This window comes from Ochlerotatus camptorhynchus, unplaced genomic scaffold, assembly GCF_037179485.1.
Source record: "Ochlerotatus camptorhynchus isolate MF236.1 unplaced genomic scaffold, CSIRO-AGI_Acam_v1.1 ptg000099l, whole genome shotgun sequence".
NCBI lineage: Eukaryota > Metazoa > Arthropoda > Insecta > Diptera > Culicidae > Ochlerotatus > Ochlerotatus camptorhynchus.
The window spans coordinates 638,056-656,174 of NW_027040589.1; the positions used below are offsets into that span (position 1 = coordinate 638,056).

The 18,119-nt window shown below is 40.7% G+C and overlaps 1 protein-coding gene across 1 annotated transcript; it reads right to left on the minus strand.

Moving 5' to 3' along the window:
• Positions 1-9,793: 9,793 nt before the first annotated feature.
• On the minus strand, positions 9,794-14,430 carry LOC135698934 (uncharacterized). The gene is made up of 2 exons (XM_065219085.1): positions 14,378-14,430; positions 9,794-14,317 (listed from the first exon to the last, which is right to left on the minus strand). Exon 2 carries the CDS (start codon positions 14,303-14,305, stop codon positions 9,794-9,796), a length of 4,512 nt encoding a protein of 1,503 aa, XP_065075157.1. The 5' UTR covers positions 14,306-14,317; positions 14,378-14,430.
• Positions 14,431-18,119: the final 3,689 nt, after the last annotated feature.

The window sequence follows — 18,119 nt, forward strand, 5'->3', positions numbered from 1 at the left end:
GAAATCCCCATTTAGATGTCTTGTTTTATCAATTCCCCATCTGCCATAGCTACTCGAATTCCCATGCATGTGAAAAAGATAAAACTGTTCGACAGCTACATGATAGCAAATCACTTAATACATTGTACTAAAATGATAACACCATCCTCCAATCCTTCACGCAAAGCAGCCCGGCATACGGCCCAATAAGTCCTGACGACGATGGATATTGAATTATCCCCCGATCGGATCGAAGGACAAAAAGGTGAACGGAGATTCTCGTAGTGTGTACACATGTTCAATATTTGCCTAGACGCTATCAATAGATCGCAAGCTGAAGTGGGTCGTTCCCTTCATGTACCATCATCCGAAAAATCGGATCCCGAACAAGGCCTCTTAGTAGAAGAACAGGCATGGAAGTGACGGAGGTGGTGGTGGTTACGAGGTTCTTCCCCCCCATCATATGAAGGAAGATGAAGATGGGGGCAGGGGTATGTATATCAGGATTATTTGCTTTTCATTTTGGGACTTCATCGTGTCGAATCCGTTAGACAGTTGTGATTGAGGGCCAGAGCCATGCCTGGTTGGAGTGAGTGAGTGAGTGAGTGGCGTTTGCATTGTGTAGCATTCCGTTCGTGATGGGTGATGGAGACGATTCATATTTCTGTAAAATCCCATTGATGGACGATGGCGTACATGTTCCATTGAGAAATTTAATTGATTTTCACAATTGACCTGTACATAATGCAACGTGTCGTTTATCGTTTTAATGGAAACGTACACATCCGACAATGGCCATTCAGGTGAAATGATGGACGGATATATACCACATCGAAGCACTTGAACAAACAATGTCAAAGCCACGATGATTATAGAACCGATAACAGGAAGAGGCACGGAAAACTGTCGCATTCCATCCGAACCCGATCCATCAACCGTGGTCATCGGGGAAATCATCTGCACAGAAAGCAAGCAGAGAAAGAGGATGAATGCTGTCATGCATGAAAAATGGCTCAATCTGCAATCAAATCGAATAGATCTCCAGCTCCATCGTCCGTAGAGCAGGCTGTCGTTTATATGCCATGCCATAAATAGCAGCGTGGCTATCGACTGTTGGTCGGTCGACCAATAAAATTCTGCAGACAAGTGTCTGTACCTAGTCGTCAGCCTTTGCAGAGAGATGTGAAGCACATTAGTGCTCCGATTTCTGTCATCATAATTGATTTATTGCTACCGATCTGGGTGGAGAAATATCCTTTCCCGCTGCAAATAGGTACCTATGTGTATTTAGTCCTCGCAGCACGTGTAATAAGCTATGGAGCTTTAGGGAGTTCTCGTTTGATGTATGGCTATGGCGGCATAAATTGGTTAACTAAGCATAAAATTAGGACGGGTGGCAGTGCTTTCCAGCTGTTTTTTCAAACAATGCTGAAAAATGTTCTCCGTATTGTAGGGTTATAAAAGTCATTAGTTATGACAATAACATCACATGAAAAGCTATAACTGTATGAGTAACCAAAACTACAAAAGTTAGTACTCCTATTGTAACACTCCACCTGCACCAGTGCATCTAGAACACTAAGTTAAGAGCCGGAAAAACGCTCGTAGTAGAAGCGTAAAAAGTCATACGTTTTGGCTTATGGCAGATTTTGGCCAGGAAGCACTCGGAACATGCCCAGGCGGTTTTTGGCGCTCAAAATTACCGCTACTAATCATATCTCGATTACATGTTCAAAGGGACGCAAACTAACATCACTACATGGACAACCTTTCCCTTTCTGATGGTGGTGTTAGTTTCCTTGGGAGTGCTAAGAGTTTCGGCAAATTCACGTTTAATCTTACTTTACAAAAGCTATCGTAGAGTAGTAATCGAGATATACTTGAATTTAGATGTGATTTGATGTGAAGTTAATTAACGTCAGGGTCTGAGCACTTTCCCAGTGGTTTCCGAAGCATATGTGGCCATTTTTACCCGGGGTACTCAATATTCTTGATATTGGACTTTTGATATGATGCGTTACAAGATAAACATTGGCTCATTTCAAATTCTGGCCAATTCCTGAGAGACTTCCCTCGATCTCTGCTATATGCAGTCGATTTTTGTGTTTCTGCAAATGTCTAGTATAAGAATGTAATTCCTTTGTCTTTTGTCTCTCCTTATTGGTTTTTGTTTGTCTTTTCCCCCCGTCACGATGAGTCTGATCGTCGCCCACTGGTCACCATAGCCGGTCGAACTCCACACGAATCTAGAACCACACTACCATTCACACTGGCGGCAACGCTCTGATGAAACAACGAAACCTCACCCCCCAAGCTCCTCCCCTGATCCTATCCTTCGACAATGGTGGGGTACACTATCCTCGGGAAAGCCGTGACTATTTGGCCCAACTTCTACTAGACATAGAAATGAGTGAATTTTGTTACAAACAATGAACAACGAATTATCGGCTCCGTGAAGATAAGGCGATTGAGCCTTCCAAACAACCGAAAAAAAAAAACAAAAAATATTATATTTAAATACCTTTCAATTGATATTTTGATCTTTGAAATCGGCCCAGTGGTTCAAATGTTGTTTTTTTGAAAAAAAAAAAAAACGTTTTTTTGGACGACCCTAACATGGAAATGGTCACCCTAAATTGTGAGAACCACTTTTGCTATGGAATGGCTGTATATCATGAACAAATTGAGCGGACACAGATTAAAAATTTTAAGTTTTCAACACTTTTTTTTTGTATTTTTGGTTATGTTTCAATGATTATTTTCCCTAGATAGACTTTATACGTTATAAAGACGTCATATAGACGATGAGAACTGACGATTTTGTATTAAAATTTCTTTTAAAAAAATAGCCTAATTTTAGCAAAAATGACAATTATTCTCCATTAAAATCAATTACGAAAAAATTTCATGAACATCGAAGAAGGTTGGGTCCAAATTTTTCACTTGGCCTGGAATTGCTCATTTGCCAATTTTCTGCACGGCGAATGAGAATGACTCAAATTTGAATTTAGTTCACTCAAAATCGCCAAAAATCTGCCGGAAAATGAGGAAATTGACGAAAATTTTATTCATCTCGGAGTAGTACCAATAGACTGAGTGAATCCAATCTTTACTTTTCTCAAATTTGGTAATTTTTTCCTGGAAAATCCTGGAAAAACCTGGGAAAACATGAGGCAAATTAACTCATCGCTGAGTTCCTGCACTTTTGGTGATTATGAGTGAACTAAACTCAAATTTGAGTCGTTCTCATTCGCCGTGTGATCAGATCTTAAAGTGAAAGTTAATGCTTTTCCGTAGATACTGAATCCACACCCGTTCAAACCACACCCAATTTCGAAATGCACCAATACCAACAAGCATTGCAAATTAGAAAAAATGGGGAGTATTGAAATTTTGAACATATTCGTATATTACTGTATAATTATAATCTGGGTCTGGCGAAGTCGAATCGCAGCCAGTTTCAGACACTATCCAAGACGCATTGCAGCAAGCTTTACTCTGTTCGAACGGTTGTCAAATTGATAAACAAAGCAAATATGTGCAAGATTGTGAGTGACTCTCTTGAAATATCGATTGGTAGTTGTAGTCTGTTGTAGTTCGTTGTTATTGTCGGTCGCGTTTGACACCGGAAAAACCCACACCCGACTTTCGATTTTACTCTCGTCTCCCTACAGCCTCTTCCAACGTCTCGATTTGTCCAAGACTGTATTGAAAGTCTGTTTTCCCAAGTGCGAGCAAAACAATCACGTCCAAACGCAGTCCAGTTTCGGGACTCCCTTCGTACGATCACAATTTCAGGATACATGTCTGACGTTGGCGGCTCTTCATACGAGAGTGATGAACGATCTCATCTGATAGAGTACTGCTCGGAAAAAAAACCTCTAGGATCAACGACGAAACAGCCTTCTGTCTTCCGGTTGGTGAGAAATTCAGAATTGATATTTGTGACGAAAATTTGAACAATGCTCAGAAAAACATGATCTATTATGTCGCATGTATGTTGATGAAGCGATTGAAAAAAATAAGCAACATTTGCTCTAAGTGTTACGAACATTGCGTTTGTGAAAAATCATCTGAGACTGGCTTTGCCAAGATTGCATTGTTCCACAGTTCAAACCGACTAGAAAGCGTTTTCATAAATCACGATTTGTATGAGTATTTTCTGGCAATGAACAAAATATTTTCATATTATATTCGGCATGTAAAAGAAGAAAAAGTAGATGTTAAAAAAGCTATGTTCTCCATACTCCTCAAAATTCCAATTAACTTGCCTAAATGCCATGATATTCAAGCAAAATTGATCCGTTCATTTATAACATATCGTTTGAAAAACATGCAGAAGATGAAAGTGAAGAAGAGACGATTCAGTAGCAAATCTATGATGCTGTAAGATTTTTTTGCTAATTTTTTTTGGACCCTATTTGTTTATATTTGTTTTAATAAATAAAAAAAAAAATACGTTTGTTCATCAAAACTATGAATATGTTTCCAAAAATAATAACAACTACGTTTTACTCAGATTACAATACTCCCTATCTGTTTCTTCCATATGAGCTCTTATAAGAACAGTAAAAAATGGTTCGATTTTGACAGTTCAAATTGGTTACGAGTCCAACAGACCCAGATTATAATAATTCTACTACTGAAATGACAACTTCAATTCCAACATTCCAAGTTCAGGGTTGTTACTACGCCCAGGCATGGAAAATCATTTGCATTCATTTCGTGCATTCATTTACATTCATTTACATTTTTTCATCAACAGAATTCCGCAAAATGGTGTATGAAGATTTTATAGGTTTTGTTATTAACTACAACTTTTATTATTAACTCAAATCCGTACCTCTTATGTATGACGAACCAGAGTGAACAGAAGCCACTACTGTTTTTCAGTGAATTTATTTTACATTCACTGAAAATCAGTAACAAGTTCTGCCCGCTCTAATTCGTGATGCATAAGAGATACAGATTTGAATACGGGCAAAAGTTGTAGCTCATAACAAAACCTACAAAAGCTTCACAAACTATTTTGCAGAATTCTGTTGATGAAAAAAGTTAGCGGCAAATGAATGTAAATGAATGCACGAAATGAATGCAAATGATTTTCCATGCCTGACTACGCCTATCGATACGGCGAACCCCTCGACTTCCTGTGAGTGATGAGAAGTGAGCAGCAGGACCCGTCACTGATCTCGCACGATCACCACTTCATGATCTTCGCTGTCGTGATCGCGATCTGTCATCCGTTGATGATTTGCCAAACGTAAAGTAGCTCGATAGATAAGAAAGTGAAAGTGAAAATTATTCTATGCTTAAATAATATCTAAAAAGTTTCCTTAAAATCTAGTTTCTAAACCTAAGCTTACCTATCTAGTGCTTAAACATAGTTGTTTTCAAACAGTTAATACTGAAATCAACATAAGGTGAGAAGAACAAATTACAAATACCGAATCAAATTACTGACTAGTGTTCTTAAATAATAGGTAACATCTATAAATAGAAATTTAGGAGAAACTGCTATATTATTCTACAAACTGCAATTAAGTCTATATTACCAAACTAAAAGGTATGGGAAAATTAATTAATTTGAAGATTATAAGCACCCGTTTGCTAATCAACATTTAATATGCAACAGCTGAAACTGCGCAAGCTAGGGATGCCTTCGACGCAATCGGAATTTATAACACTGTTAACTCTCGGAATAAATGTTCATGAATTCGGCGACGTCCGCAACTTTTCTTCGAACAAGGGTAGTCCTACTAATGCTCAGCGAAGTCTTGCCGTAGCTCAGGGAACGCCTGCCGAAAGTCCTGCCGAAGTTCAGGAAAGTCCTTCTGAAGTTCAGGAAAGTCTTGCTGAAGTTCAGGAAAGTTATGCGGAAATTCAGAGAAGTTCTGTTGAAGTTCAGGAAAGTTCTGTCGATGTTCAGGGAAGTTTTTCCGAACTATAGGGAAGTTCTACCAATGTTCAGGGCCTCATACCCTAGTCAGTAAAGGCACGGTATTACCAACAACCAATACGAAACTAACGATTTTAAATTGGCTCACTACTTGACTAGCCTATTGGTCCCAAGCAAACGAATAACGTATCCCATTCTAGTCGAAATTTTAGTACTACGCAATGTTTGTTTTGATTCGCGATGAAAGTTTGACAGATAAAATGAGGGGTTATTGGTTTTTCTTATGTTTCGAGGGGTGAATCGATTAGCTTGGGTCCGAAGATAGTACCAGAGCTGAGCCAAAAAGTTGAGCACGTTATTTCGGGACCTTCTAGTCTTAGAGTTACCTATGGTATTACCAAGCCGGAGGCGGCGGTCTCGATTCCCGGTCCGGTAGAAAGAATCTTTCGGGTTGAAAATTTTCTCGACTTTCCTGGGCATAGATTATCATTGTGCTTGCCACACAATATACAAATTCATGCATTGGTATTGGCATCAAAAGCTCTCAATTAATAACTATGGAAGTGCATTTAGAACACTAAGTTAAGAGCACGCAATAAGCTAATATGCGCTAAGCTATAAGCTTGAAATGCGAAGAAGAAGAAGAAGAAGAAGAAGAAGAAGAAGAAGAAGAAGAAGAAGAAGAAGAAGAACCAATGTTCAGAGAACTCCCGCCAAAGTTCAGAGAAGTTCCACCGAAGTTCAGGGAAGTCCTGCTGAAGTTCAAGGAAGTCCTGCCGCAGTTCAGGGAAGATCTGTCGAAGTTCAGAGAAGGGCTGCTGAAGTTCAGGGAACTCATGCCGAAGTTCAGGTAAGTCCTGCCGTTGTTCAGGGAAGGCCTGATAAAGTTCAGGGAACTCCTGCTGAAGTTCAGCGAAGTTCTGCCGAAGTTCAGAGAAGTTGTGCCGAAGTTCGTGGAATTATCTAATTATGTTTAAAAATACCAAGATATATCAGAACACCTTCATCAAAAAGGCTGAAATTTTTACAAAATATACTCAAATACTTGTGATACAACTTGATAAATTTGAAGATCAAATTGGTTTAAAAAATATTTCAGTGCCAACATTTCAAAGGGGCGTTATTGCTTTTGGATGATTTCTACAATATTTGAAAACATAGTTTTTTTTTAAATATTACCCATTTATGAGAATTTATTACTCAAAAATGAATACTTACTACTTGTTTTTGTAGTTGTAATCATTGTAGTCATTATTGGGTATTTTGCGGTTACCGTGTAGTATGCATGTGTCAAAATTTGTTATTGATGTTGCCACAATATAATCATTTTATTTTTCAAAATACAACTGCGAATCTCCACCAAGTCTCGTCGTTGCTGTTGCTTTCCTTCTAAGGACATGGACTCCATCTAACATTGGATCATCGTGTTTGAGACAGCTGCCCGTCGTCGAAATGAGCGTCTCATCACCGCACGCTGCTGCCACGGTGGAGGCTGTCGCGGCTGCTGCCGACATCGGGTTGCCAGGTGTCGATGTCATGCCCATGCCCATGTTTTCGATGTTCTCGTTGCTCCACGCACCGTTCATCGTCCTGGACGAGGAGAGACACAGCTTCAGAATGAACGGTGATCGATCGCGCTGTGGTTGCACTTCATGATGGCGTTCACCGCCATGGCTACGCTCGGGAGCTCGACCAATCCGGAGTAGAAACGTTCAGATTTCTGCGGGAACATTTGCACTTGGGATAGGTGGCAGTCCTTGATGGGGAATGCAGTCAGCAGCGGATCCTCGGACATAGCGGGTGGGGTATTGAAAAAGTGGAGAGTCTTGCTCGGGAAAGGAAGCAATTGTTCTTGGAGGCGCTGATCGAATTGTCCGGCAGGGTGTATGGGTTGGTGGACTCTGACAAGTAGTTCTGCTTGGAAAATGCAATCTGAATTTTGGTACCATCATTTCCGATTGGAATGTTGTTCAAGTGCTGGATGCTGCGTTCGACTGCGATGGTGTCTCCCATCTGGACCATCGCGGTATCCTCTTTGGTCTTCAGGAACTTTATCCTGACAACATTTCCGTACAGGCAGAGCAGATTGAACAGCTTATCGGTGTTGGCTGTTCGTAGACCATCATCGCTTCACCCTGTTACCAACAATCAATACGAAACTAACGATTTTAACTTGGCTCACTACTTGACTAGCCTATTGGTCCCAAGCAAATCGATTAACGTACCCTATTCTAGAATAAATTCCAGTACTACACAATGTTTGTTTTGATTTGCAATGAAAGTTTGACAGATAAAATGAGGGGTTCGTGGATTTTCCCATGTTTCGAGGGGTGCATCGATTAGCCGTTTCCGTTGAACGCCATGATCATTGAAATTGAGCTTTGTTTACTAGCACACACGGGCAAGCAAAGAGGAGGGAAGCGTTGAGACAATGTCGCGACATCTCACTATGCTTTACTTATCACTCGGTACAGCCTACGATAATAACCGCTGTTGAAAAACCTGGAACTTTTCTTCACGCAACGTAGACTCGTACTAGGTGAAACTCAACACGCAATTTCCACGTGTTTATTTGATTTTTGACAGTTTATGATTTTTGAGAATTTTTGTGCTTTTTCTGTGATTCTCAGTGATTTCCTGATTCTTTGTTATTTTCTGATTTTGTGATATTTGCGGAGATTTTCTGTGCTGATTTGATTTATATATTTTTTGATATTCGTTCTAAGTTTCTGGTAATTCCTAATTGATTTTCTATATCCTTCTTTTCTAAATTAGTAATTTTCAAAAATATTTAAATTTCTGATATTCTCAGTGTCTTTCTGATGCCTTGTTATTCCTGATATTCTAATATCTTAGGAGATGTTCTGTGTTGATTTGATTTCTGATTTTCGGATTTTCTGATTTTCAGATTTTCTGATATTCTTTCTAATTGTCTGTGATTTTCTTTTTTTTTATTATCAATAATATTCAAATTTGCTTTAAATATTTGTGACATTCTGAAATTCTTATTTTCTGTATTTCTAGTTTGCCAATTTTCTTAATTTTCTTAATTTATGTAAAACTTTTGTTTTTGCTTTATTTAAATGGTTTTCAGCCAGGGACTGGTTCAATTTGGGATTGTTAAACAATATTTTTTTGGTTTCCTGAAAATTTTATGATTTGTTGAACGATTTTTCTGAGTATTTTTTTTTTAATTTTCTGTGGTTTTCCATTATTTCTAGCTTATTTGTTGATTTTTAATTTTCTTTGATTTTAAGTATATCTTTTATAGTGTGTTTATTTTACTTTCATTCGCTTTTTTTAAATTCCTGTGATTTTCAAAATGTTGGCAATTTTACTGTGATTTTTATTTTCCGTTATGGTTTTCCTGTTTCTATGTTATTTTCCGATTTCTTAATATTTTCGGAGGCTTTCTGAGTGGACTTGATTTTTAGATTTCTTGAATTTCTGTTTGACTTTGTCACAATTGTGTAATACAGTGTTGCCCACAAAACAGCTGTTTGATCATACTATGATTATCAATCCTTTAAATAATGAATAACTATTTAATTTGACGTTAAGTTTCTACAAAGCTGTAGCTGAGACAACAAAACTTTTCATTAATTTGGAAAAATCTAGCTGACAATAAACAAAAAGTTTGGTTTTCCCACAGTAATTCCCATATAAACTTCAAATAGTTTGTGCCAAGTCAGTTTCTCACAAAATAAGCTCAAGTTTTGGGGGCTGATCAGGACCTGATTTGAAACCAATGGACCACTGTGGAGCAAACTCATATGCAACTCGGAGAAGGTTGAATCAGTTAATTTTTGGTAATTGCTGTTTGGTCTGGAAATGTTCGAGGGCTTTATCTCGAAAAATCAAGTGAGAAGAAAAGCGAAAATCATCAAAACATTATAAACTTTATTTCATTCGAAATCATGCTGCCAAGATCCGAGACTGACCATTCAACACGCTAATGACGCTCTTACAGCGATATTTAGTTGCCAAGTCGAGAGGTGTTTTCCCATTTATCTGTCGAGCGGTTACGTCTGCTGAATGATCGATCAACAACCGCACTGTGTCCACATGGCCATAGCGAGCTGCCAAGTGAAGAGCTGTACTATTATCCTTATCCCGTGCTTCGATTGCATCGGCGCTGGCATCTATCAGTAGTTTGGCTATTTCTGAACGGCCATGGCGGGCCGCCAGGTGCAGTGGTGTCCATTTATCTTTTGCCTGCTGAATTAGTACGTTTGCTGTGTGGTGTATCAGTGCTTTCACAACTTCATCGGCACCTTTCTCCACGGCCAAGTGAAGCGGTGTACAGCCATTGCTGTCCTGGGAGTTAAGGTTTTCTGCATTAATCAATATGTTCACTATGCCTTTGCGATCGAAATGAGCTGCCATGTGCAGTGGTGTCCGGAGCTTTTTATTCCGGATGTTCAGATCCGCTGAGCGTTTGACAAGTAACCGGACAACTTCCATAGTCTGATCGTAGCGAATTGCCAGGTGAAGAGGGGTGTCTTTGTCTTTCTGCTGGACGTTGATCGAGGCAGACCGATCGAGAAGTAGTTCAGCAATTTCCAAATGTGCATAACGGGCTGCCCAGTGGAGGGGGGTCCATTCTTCCTCATTCCTGGCATCGACATCGGCCATCCCATCCAGAAGTGCACCCACAACTTCTTGATGATTTCTATAGCACGCAAAGTGAAGGGATGTCCATTTGTTCGATTTCTGGGCGTTCGGTTTGGCCGATCGCTTCAGCAGAAGCTTCACAACTTCATTGTGACCTTGATCGGACGCCAACATGAGTGGCGTTGCATCATCCATATCCCTGGCGTCGACCTCTGCTGAATGGTCGAGCAGCACTTCCACGATATCTATAAACCCATGAGAAGCTGCGATATGAAGTGGAGTTATTTCTAAAGTCTCTTGTTTAGCGTTCACATCCGCTGATTGATTCAATAGTAGTTTGAAAATGTCTGTATGACCTGATTGAACAGCCACCCAAAATGCTTTGGCAACATGTTTATCCAGCGAATTTACCTCGGCTAAGTGATTGATAAAATACCGAACGATCTCTGTACACCCGGCTGAAGCTGCCAAGGACAGGGGTGTTTCCGTACCGGCCAAAGCGTTTGCATCGGCGGATGCCCGTTCCACAAGTAGCCTTACAATATCTGCATGGCCTTTCTGAGCTGCCAGGTGAAGAGGTGTATAGCCACTATAATTTTTTACACCCGCATCGACTTGTCGATTCAATAGCAACTGTACTGTGACGGTTTGGCCGCTCTCGGCGGCCACATGCAGAGGAGCAGTTCCTGCTTTGTTGGGCAAGGTAACGTCCACTAGTCCGTCAACGATGAGATGTTTTACAATTTCTACGTGGCCGTTTGCAATTGCCAAGTGCAATGGTGTAATTCCAGCGTAGTCCTGAGCATTTAAATCGGCTGCATGAGTTGTTAGCTGGACTACAATGGACATGTGACCGAAACGAGCCGCCAAGTGAAGTGATGTTCGTTTGTATTCATCCTGAGCGTTAACGTCTGCCTGGTGATCGATAAGCATTTGCCCGATATCCACAAAACCACGTTGGGCAGCCAAATGCAGCGGAGTGAGTAATCTAGTGTTTCGGGCATTCACATCGGCAGAATAGGCTAGTAGAAGTTCAGCAACATTCTTGTGGCCATGACTGGTGGCCAAATGAAGCGGTGTCAGTTGACTTGTGATTTCAAGCTGTTCTTGGAAAGTACTTGAATCTCCGCTAAATTCATCGAAAGGGTTGGTGTCTTCGTTGGATAAGCAGTTGACTTCCATACCATGTTTATGAATCAAGACGTCAGTTAGTTTTTCAGAACCAACACTCGCTGATACATGCAGCAATGAGCCATATTGTTCGAAGCGCGTACTCCGGAAGTCATTATTTGTCAGCAAGTTTTGAACCATGCCTTCACATACTGCTTCACTTGCCCAGAATGCAACTATTTGGTTTGCATTGCAAATGTTGTCCAAAATTTTAAAAGGTTCTGAACTTGCGTCAAGATTTTCTTCGACAAACATAAGGAAGAACCTTCGAACGACTTCCCTTTTCTCTAGAATGGGCAATAAATGCTGTTCGGAACGATTAGCATTGTCATACAAATACCTCGCAATGAAGTATTCCCCAAAGGACAAGTGCAAAAACTGAACCCTTACTCCTGATACATTGATCAAGAGGGACTTTTCCTTTCCATCTTCGATTCGCTTCATGAACACTTCGTAGGCCTTCGAATGCTCTGTAAGGTCACCCTGAAGCTCGGAAATGTTAAGCTCTTTGATGGCTGCCAATTGATGTTCGAAAACAGTTTGCCGGAACACTGGCTCCAACTCGTCATCGAATGGGTCATGCTTTGAGTAGGCATTCAGGTTAAACTTCTTCAACATCTTCATGCAAAACGACTTCCTAACGAATTGTTCAAACAATACAACCACACTGAATGTCCCACTTTCAAACACTGCCAAATCGCTGTCGTCGGTGTCGTCCGTCTGCATGAACCGTTCGAAATGGTCGGTGTAGATTTCAGCCAACAATCTCACCATCAGAGGCAATCCAGTAAAGTCGTACTCAGAGCGTTTGATATTCTTGTGAAACTTTTCCAGCAAGAGTGAGGCATATTTTTGAAATTTTGGCATAGCAAAGTCCTGGAAGCTTTGGACATTCCAAAACTTTTTCAAAAAATCCATTTGCTCGCCACTCTTCAGCGGTACTAGACTGGTAATAACAGCCTCAAGAGATGTCACCAGAACGTCCCTCACGTGCCTTCGGCCACTGATTATAATCCTGACCCGTTCCATCGTCAACAACTGTCGGCAAATTTCAATAACTTTAGCATTCTGCGAGGAGGGAACCTCGTCAAACCCATCCAGGAAAAACAAAATCTGCATGTGATCATGTTTGGCCCGTGCAGTTTCTTGTATAATAGAACAGCTCTGCCTGGATAGGACTTCCTCCAAGATGCCCAGTACTGAGTCTAGGTTAGTGCAATCACCCGTTTCCTGCAGTTTATCTTTAAGGCCGTTCAAATATATTAGATACGTCGGCACCGTGCTGGACTGTTTCTGTGATTCGAAAGACATGTACTGGAGGACAGTCGTTTTGCCCATACCGGGTTCAGCTATCAGAATGAGACATTTATCCTGGCCAAAATCCCTTGTCAGTTGCTTTGCCATGTTCGTATCACTGATCGTAGACAACACCCCAGCTCGATCGTAAACTATCTCTCGGTTAACGTAGTAGCGTCTCAACACCTCCGGGATTTTCGTCGTACTTTGTTGCAGTTCCTTGGTTGCCTCATCGAAACATTTGGCTCCTTCGCTGGAGCATAGAAAAGGCTTCCGTTCCCTTCTTCCCACCACACCAGTCATGCTTGGCTCGTCCCAGCTTTTGAAAACGACATCGAACTTTGTTCCAGTCAGCATCAGCTGACTATCACCAAACTTCCCAAGCTCATCGGGACGCACCCAATCCTTCAACCACAAGCGCAGATCACAGTCGACAATTTTTCTAAGCTCATTCGGTTGGTTCAAACACAAGGTTAGACTCTCGAAAAACTCGTTCACATCACCTTCAGTCATTAGCGCTGGAAAATCCCTGTTTCTGCTGTTTCTACCATCAAGCAATTCTCTTATCGCTTGGTCAGCATCCCTTCTCAACTCCCTGATGCTTGGATTTGATTCCAGAAGAACCTTCTTCAGATCAGAGTCCGTGCTTAGGAAGCCCTCGGTGAACCGTAGAACGCCATCCTTAACAGTCAATACTTCGGCCAATGGTGTCTTGAAGTCAGTCAACACTCTTTCAACCTGTCCGCATTGAAACAGCTCTACTAAAGCAAGTTTAATTTTGTTTAATTCTTGGTTCATAATAACTAGTATGTGGGAAACTTTTCCCCCCTCCAGCTTGAACGTTCGATAGGAACCTCCAAATTTTGAAAAATCCATCATATCGTTCACATTTCCAGGAACCATCTGTGCCCACTTCCTGAGGCCAGTCGACTCTTCTAGGTCTTTGTTGGTGAATATAAAACAACGCTTCTTGCCTTTGACGTCACGTTTCACCCGAAAGTACGACTTCATGTACTTAAACAGATCGAAATCTTTCCCCTTAAGCCTGTCATCCGTGGGAAACAGCTCCTGGTGAGAAATCTTCCTCGGATTCAACCCATCCAGTATTGCATGCTTCGCTTGAACAAGCCACGTTTCGCCAAGATCTTTAACGTACACGATAACATCGTCAAACTTGCCGGCAACCGTCATCTCCGTGGCCAGCTTGAACTTGTAATTCATCAGAGTTCCCCGCACAAACAGCACAAATGCCAGGTCCCGCTGGTAGATGTTTCCATGTGCGCCGGGATTTTCCCCACAAACGTAGTCGTCCGCAGTGGACAGGTCCGTTGCTTGCTGCTCCGTCATATTGCTGGTGATCTAGAATAGAGTTACTTACTTTACTACCACTCAGTTTTGTCTTCAAACTTAAAATCTCACCTGACTCGGAAACGTAGCTGACTGGTATTAAAATCGCCCATTCGAGAAGCGGGTGCTACTAATACTCGTAAAAGTCACACTGATGTTCCATAATGCGCGCAACTTGAATGGATTCCATAAAAGCAATCTTCAATACAGGTCCGCAAACCATGATAAGAGTCCAATAAAAGCTCTTATCAATTGCAAAAAAAAGAAACGCATGAAATGTCTGCACCGAGCGATGCAATTCAGTGTATTGGCACCTGGAACAGGATTGATCGATTGCCCCACACGGTCAATCTGGAATACTCATTTTATGAGTATATTTTACATATTTTTCAGTAGACATCGTATGCGTCAAAAGATGAGTAATTTTAAATTCACAATAGGGAGTAATAAATATGCATTTTCATAAATTCATCAACAAATCAAAAATGCGTTAAAAGGACAATTTTCAGGTTTCTCTGCTTTCTCCATTTTGCATTCGCTTGAAAGTTCTTTGCTGGCGGTTTGTTTTAAGCATCGTTGCGTTTTTGTTTCGTGAAACTCGTAGAAAATGGACCAATTATCGAAAATTCTGGACGAAGAAACTTTCGAGAAGCTTGCTGGTAAGTTTTTTTTTAATTAATATCAGTTTGTGCTGTTTAACATTGTTAAAAACTCATAAAAGGTCTCCATTGCCCCGTGACCGGATGCACTTCGTTCATACCAGGTTATGTCGAAGAGTTGAAGCAAATGCATAAACTTAATACGAGCTTGAGGAATTCAGTGCCTTTACGATGTGCTAACTGCGGCACCATTTTTAACGTGCTTCAAGCGAATTAAGGACCACATATTAAGGCATCACAAGCCCCACACAAAGCCAAGATCGGAGTGTGAAAATCCTTCTGATCCGCAGGAACCAATGGAAGTCGAGGACGAAATTGGTTTCATGGATGACGAAGGAATCACGAATCCTAATTATTTTACGGGTTCAGTCTCACGCGAAGAGTTACATGGGATCGCTTCGTCTTTTATTACAACGATGCGTTGTGATGTTTCTTTAACAAAAACCAAAATCAAAATGTTCATGGAACATTCTATCAACATCTTGGATAACTATCAACGGTTCGTTTTGGGTCTTGTGAAAAACTTGCTAACTTCAAAAAATCTGGATACCACTGACAACGATGTGATCAAGCTGATCAACGAAATGTCGATATCTGATGTGTACACCGACGTTAGGAATCCGAACAGTAATTTGTCGTATCTTTCTGGAACAGCACTTTGTAGTGTACCGGAACCAGTAGAAGTTGTGCTAGGCACGCGAAAGGTATTACGAACTATTCGCTATCAACGAGAAAGCAGTAGAAAGACCAGGAAGGTGATTGGAGTTATTAAGAAAAACAACACGGTTAAGGATACCATGCACTACATTCCTATTAAGGATACTATTTCCTTGATTATGAAAAATTCTTGCGCAAGAGAAATGGTTGCGAGAGAGATTAAGAGCGACGAGCAAGAGCCAAATGTGCGTAATGTGCTAAATAGTTTTAAGGACGGTGCTCTATTCAGAACTAACTAGTTTCTTCAAAAAAGCTATTCTTCAAATAGCTTGAAAACTACTGGTCATGCACTAAGTCAATCTGCCTCACAGATTGTAACATTAGAGCATGTCCCATTAAATTAAAATATTCCATTATTGTAATAGTTTGAAAGATAGGAGCTAGAACTAGAAATTGTTATAATATTTAAAATAAACTCGCCTATTTGAGCGCCGTCCGCTACCAAAACTGCTCGAGTAGACAACGACCACCCCTTCTCAAGGGTTGGCAAAAGTGTGTGGGAAGGAAGTTCAGTCCTCCCATTGCGTGCGAGGGAGAAGATAAATAGGCGCTCGATCGCTTGATGGGTCTCTTTTGTGGAAAACCTTTTGGATAGTACGGACGCGCGGAATAAAGTCAAGTGTGAAAAAAAGGAAAGACGGATTTTTGCCTTCGCGTGTGTGACGCCTAGTGTGGCGAGTGAAACGGGCTGTTAACCTGGCCAGAAGAAGCTGAACCCAGTCTCGGTAGTGCGTAATTCTGGTGTTCGGACGAAGTATCCCGAAACCTGCAAGTGGCGTGCGTATTAATTGCCGCCGAGCTGGTCCCCAATCCCCGCCATTAGATATAGGCGTTCTCGACTGCATGGGATTGGTAGTTCGCGAGTGTCCGTCGGTTGTGTGCAGAGTTAATGTACACGTGCATCCATCCCGCGTGATAGAGACACACTTTCTTTAAGATCGTAGGTGCCTGGTACATTTCAAGACGTATTATTTCGCGTTTCTTTTTTGTTCCTACGTGCCTCATTCGTGTCACATGTGGCGAGCTCCAGGGAGATCGGCAGCGTACCTAAGTACGTCCTGCGTGCATGCTAAAAGTGGCTGGTTGGTGATAAAAAAAAAAAACAACAGAGAACTGTTGTAGTCCTGTCACATTCTCGTGTTGCTGGTACAACTGATTGTTTTCAATCAGTTGGTATTCAGTTTTTGACGGTTGAGAAATTGTGGTTTTATAGAAGTATTCCAAGCGGATGATGAGTTAAACGATTACGAACCAATTACCGGCGGGGTTATTTGTTACCGATCCAAGCGCATGGAATTTTCATGGTTCAAAATATTAATTTAGCTCCACCAAGTTCAAATGATTTCAAATCAGCTCCTGATCATTCTCACAAAATTTGTTCTCATTAGGATGCGAACTCATACTGCACTTGGCCCTTGGAAGTTTATGTGGGAATTGAAAAATTGAACGTTAGGATAATTAGTTATTAATTGATTAGGAAGATGATGTTCTTCTGACATGGTTCATTTACTACTCAGCAGACAACATTGGAATAATAGGACAAAAAATCGAGGCTATTATGTTATAAGGGCAAGATGCAGTGTTGCCCTGAAAACAGCCAATTAATCCTACCAGCAAGTTATCAACTTGGAAATTAATTAAGAACAAATTTTCTTGACATTCAATTAAAAAGTGGTTTCAACAAAGTTGTAGCTGGGAAATTTTCACGTAAGAGGGGGGGGGGGCTCTGATGAACAACTTTTCCGTAAATCATTATGGTGCAGGGCTAGAACGATGAGGACAAAACATACACTTTTCTTATAGTAATTCCCATATAAACTTCAAAGAGCCAGTGCAGAATCAGTTCGCCACCAAATTAGCTCAAATTTTGGGATATTGATCAGCCTGGTTTGGATCCGATTGATCTTGGTGGATCAAATTGATAGGTATTTTGCAGCTGGCCCTTTAAAAAAAACTTTGTTGTTGAAATTGATTCATGACGTCATCCATCAGTATTTTCAGCCTTTCAAGCTGCGCCGACATCACTAGTTAATTCAAACATGTACTTAAATTTGAGAACTGTTCAAATATATTTAGAAAAAAAGCATGGTGTGTTCGTCCCAAGTAGTAGTCACCTGAAAATATGATGAGAAATAAGAAAACTGGATTGTAAATTTTGGGATGAATCCAATATATTTGTCACACTCAACGGTCAGTATCTGAATTGAAAACCATGTTTTCCAAAATGTATATTTAGTAGGCTCAATATCTTTGAAAGCTCTGCGGAGCCGAAAGACTAAACAAATATTACAATGGAGATCTAAATCGATTTCCTATATTTTTTGTGCTTGCAACGCATCAAATCTCGATAGATCCGCAAATCCTTTCTGCCGAGGTTGCTGATGTTCATTTTTGCATGCTTTATCGGCCTCCTGAGGACACGTCCATTATCACCACCT